Source organism: Theropithecus gelada, chromosome 12, assembly GCF_003255815.1.
Source record: "Theropithecus gelada isolate Dixy chromosome 12, Tgel_1.0, whole genome shotgun sequence".
In the NCBI taxonomy this organism is placed as follows: Eukaryota; Metazoa; Chordata; class Mammalia; order Primates; family Cercopithecidae; genus Theropithecus; species Theropithecus gelada.
In genome coordinates, this window is record NC_037680.1 from 93456042 (window position 1) to 93460337 (window position 4296).

General features: G+C 44.7%; 1 protein-coding gene across 1 annotated transcript; it reads right to left on the reverse strand.

Annotated features, from left to right (window-relative positions):
- Nucleotides 1–3463: 3463 nt before the first annotated feature.
- On the reverse strand, nucleotides 3464–4069 carry TNP1 (transition protein 1). Its single transcript, XM_025404838.1, has 2 exons — nucleotides 3901–4069; nucleotides 3464–3701 (listed from the first exon to the last, which is right to left on the reverse strand). Exons 1-2 carry the CDS (start codon nucleotides 4037–4039, stop codon nucleotides 3673–3675), a joined length of 168 nt encoding a protein of 55 aa, XP_025260623.1. The 5' UTR covers nucleotides 4040–4069; the 3' UTR covers nucleotides 3464–3672.
- Between the last annotated feature and the right edge of the window lie 227 nt (nucleotides 4070–4296).

The following is a 4296-nucleotide window of genomic DNA, read 5'->3' on the forward strand; positions in this document are numbered from 1 at the left end:
CTTGTGGCCAAGATCCTTCTTCTTCTTCTTTTTTTTTTTTTTTTTTTTTTGATTTTTCGCTTTTCCAAAAGTCCAAACAAGTGATGACTTTAGGACATAGCATTCTGGAGAAAACAGGGGAGGGAAACAAAGTCCTCCTTGGTTAGGGAAATGGAGAAAAAGCACACAGGGGTGAGGCCTTTGGATTTTCTGAAAGAGCGTCCCCATGGTCAAAAACCCGTACACAAACCTTGTAGGTGCTGGGCCTATAGGAACTGTAAACAGAAGGACAGAATGAATATTCCTGGGGTACAGAGACTAAGTCAATGCCAGTGTTGAAAAATTTCCAATATGTGGGTCTGGAAAATGTTCCTAGTGCAAAGCAGAGTTTTCCGGGCGGCTACCATTCCTTCACAACCTAAGAGGGCAGAGGCTGAAGTCATCAGGCGAGGATCTGTCTGCTCTGGCTAGTCTTGGGCTGTTCACCACATGCCTGTCCTAATGATTAATTAGATTATTTCAGTGTTTAGAGTATTGTGAAGATATAACACTGTATTAGAACATTGCATTGTATTGGCTTGGGGATAATACCGTCATGCAAATAACATGAAAACAAGTTTTTTAAGGTGAGGGTTCAGGAGCTCCGTGTAACTGTTCTGAGTCTCTCTTCTCACTCTGTCTGTCTACAATTTGCTTCTGAAGGGACTTTGGTCCATGACAACATAAGGGAGGAGATAAGCAGGTTGATAAAATGGCAAACTTCTAAGGAGTCCAAGGAAAGAAGAGATTTTGTCTACAAAGTTGTGTCAGCTATCGCTGTTGGATTTTTGGAGATTTTATCCAACACTCTCAGCTCTTTGATGCCCCAGGGGGCTGGCCCTTATGCTCTGTGTCACCTGGGGTCTCTTGTCTGCTGACTTCTGAATTTTGCCAATGAGAGCAGCAGCGGGAGATTAGATAAATGTCGGAATGTTTCTTCCCTGTGTCTGAGCCTGACAACAGCTGTGATCCTCCTAGTACAGATTTTACCAGGAGGTCCATTCACAACCATTCCTCCCCACACAGTTTTGGCTGTCAATGGGCTCCTGTCGTGCTATTTTGCCCTTTTTCCTTCTCAGTCCTAAGGGTCTGAAGACCCCATTGCTAGGCTCTAGGTGTCTCTTCTCTGTAAATAATCCCTTTGACAACGTCTTCATTTGGACCATCTGCAGGGATCTGTGGCTCCCTAATCATAACAAGTTTCCTGAGGGAAGTAAATATTGCACACTCAGCATCATGGTATTCTAGTTTGTTCCTGACTGTTGACTTTGTCCTATGGGAGAGGTCATCTTTGTGCAAATTGGCAATCCACAAGAAGTGAGCTGTGCACAAGAGCATTTGAAGAGTCACGACACACAGTCATAGCAGGAAGTGGCAAGGCAGCAAGCTGTGAAGAGGCAGAAGGGGAAGATGGGGACCAGAAGCTGAAAGATACAGATGATCCAGGGAGCAATTGTAATAGACACGGAGGTGAGCTGCTCAGATTGCAGGTGTGTGGTCCACCAAGCAACCTCCAGCTGATGTTCCCTTCTGAGTCTGCCTCAGCAGGGAAATGCCATTTCTTGCAGGCGCAGCCCAGCCGGGTAGGGTATAAAGGGTATGAAGGCCTGGCTATACTGCCTGATGGTTTGTTTGGCTCCTTCTTCTGTACAATCATGCAGCCTCCCTCTTCAAGTACTGACCTCTAATAAACATCTTGCATTCAAACTCCATCTCTGCTCCCTGAGAACCCAACCTATAAGGCTAAGTTTAAAAGAATTTACAGCAAGAGCAGCAAAAGCACATTAAAATAATCAAACGATTTTTACTTTTTGGATTTATTTTATAGATTTCATATGTTGCAAGGAGCATTTATATTTTATACGGAGGCAGAGAAAGTCCCAGGGGGCGTGAGAGCTGGGTGAGAGCCATGGCTGATGAGTTCTTTCAGAGCTTCCGAAGGAGGGAATCCAGATCAGAAATGTGCAAACTTCTAAGAAGTTAGAGCTTCGTTCAGTGACACTATGGACACACACAGGATTATTTGAGACTAATCTGAGTTTACATTTAGGAGGCAAAATAGACATAACCATGGAGGATCAGGGCTATGAAGCATTTTCCCTATCCCTATTTGACAAAAAGGGAAACTGACAATGGGAAACTCTGCAGTATCTGTGTGCCTGGTGGTCAGCAGAGATGTTTTTCACATGAACTTGAAAACAGCCCTGAATCAGCATGTGCATTCTTTTCTTAGGGTTATGGAAGAGTGAGGACTTGAAATATTTTACCCCAACAAGTGAAATGACTTATCTGAAAAATGAACATGTTTTTTATTGCATTTCTAGATTTCTGACCCACAGGAACACTCCTTGCCACCCCTTAATAGTCTTTTCATCCCAGCGTCCTGGTACCCACACATTTGCATGAGGCTCAGACTTAATAGTGTCCTCTTCCCATGTCTCACACCCCTGACTGCTGGAAACTTCGTGTCTAACCTCATGCCCCCTCATTCCTTCCTGCTTATACCCTTTCCTGGTTACTTCCCCAGAAACCATGTGGGTGGCTGGTTCTTGAGTTTAAATATGAGTCTCATTTCTACCCTGGAGCTACCTCTGAGGCAACAGGAAACACTTAAGAAAAATATGATCCACCTCTGAGTGGGTGAATGTCATATCCTTGACCAGAGACATAAATTGTGTTACAACTCAGGGACAAGGTAAAGTGAGGGCTTAGGAATTTCCTAAATGAGCAGAACCAGCTCTATCCCTAAAGTCAGTTCTCTGTCAAATGATTAATAAGGCCTACTCAAATTGAGACAATTCTTACTTCCAGGCACACTGGACTAAGGCTTATGACAGAGTCATGCTACGAGGCAATATCCCACTCTTCAGTCTTGCCCACCTCAAGCCCAACATAGCTACCAAAATAACCTAAAGAAATCTAAACTCTCATCACTTCCACTGTTACTAATAGGATCCTTTACAAATAGCATGTTGATCTCTGTCCAGAAGGTGTTCCCATCTCTTAGCCTGCTAATCCTGCCCATATGATCAATGAATTAAGAGCTTCTAAAAGCGCCTCCAAATGATCTCTATCTCCGGGCCAAGTCTTTAGATTTAGTTTAGCTTTCAACACCTCTGTGATATAAGCTCTGACAAAAACAGCTTGCATCCTTTGGTTTAAGCTCTAACAAAAACAGCTTGAATCCTTTGGTTTATGCTAATGAATGCATTTCTCCCTTTTTATCTCTTCTCCCTTTCCATGTCAGGGAGGGAGACAGCACACTGGGACGAAGACAAATATGGTGATAGTGTGTGGCCAGAGTAGGACCACCGTGGGAGGGAATTGGAGGACAAATTACTTTTGATATTTTCCAAGTCACATTTAATGGTTTCACACTAGCCAATTCTTCCCCAAACCCACCTAGCTCAGGAACTCAAGTCTTACCAAAGGATCAAAGGAAACATTTCTGCTTTCAAAGTTTTATTGAGATGTTGGGGAGAAACAGCCAACATATACATTCCTCATTTTGTCACAACTGGCATTTGATCCACATTCCATAGGCTCCTCTCTGGCTTTGATCTAACATCAGTTCTCCTTGGCAGTCCCCCTTCTGCTGTTCTTGTTGCTGCCTGGTGCTGTGTGAAGTGCACCAGGGCAGAGCCCGCTGAGGACTCACAAGTGGGAGCGGTAATTGCGATTGGCTGTGGGAAAAGACAGGTTTGCAACAGAGACGCAATTAGAACATTCCCATCAATACTCTTATTGCTCAAATCTGCATTTAGTTATTGGAAATAATCTCAGGCCAAGATTTCAGGGTCCTGTGAGGGCTGCCTCCAAGAGGGAGGGCCTGGCAGCAATGTGTGCCTAAGTTTGGCAGTCTCCTCCCCATTCCTCACTCACCGTCATCACCCCGTTTCCTACTTTTCAGGTTGCCCTTACGGTATTTCCTTTTGCTGCCACCTCTCTTGACTCCCTTGTGAGGAGTTCGGCTCTTGCTCCTCCTCATGCCATGACTCTTTAATTTGCGGCTGGTCGACATGGTAAGTTCTGCCAAAATGAGGGGCTTTGCAAGGCCCGGGGGCCAGGAGTCTGGATATTTAAGGGCTTGGCCATTGTGACAGGGAAGGGGCGTGGCTCAGCAGGTGGGCGGGGCTCTATTGTGCTGTCACTCACCTTTGATGCACTTTGGTCATATATGTGAAATAAGGTGGTCCTTTTCATGCAGCTCAAGGGTTTCCCTTAGTTTTGAGGTCCTTTTGATGTTAAGTGAGGCTTTCCCAGAGGTGTTATTGAGCA

Coding starts and splice junctions, on each gene's coding strand:
- TNP1 (XM_025404838.1), bottom strand. CDS start 4,039: ATGTCGACCAGCCGCAAATTAAAGAGTCATGGCATGAGGAGGAGCAAG. Junction 3,702..3,900: donor TAGGAAACGGGGTGATGACG/GTGAGTGAGGAA, acceptor CTTTTCCCACAG/CCAATCGCAATTACCGCTCC.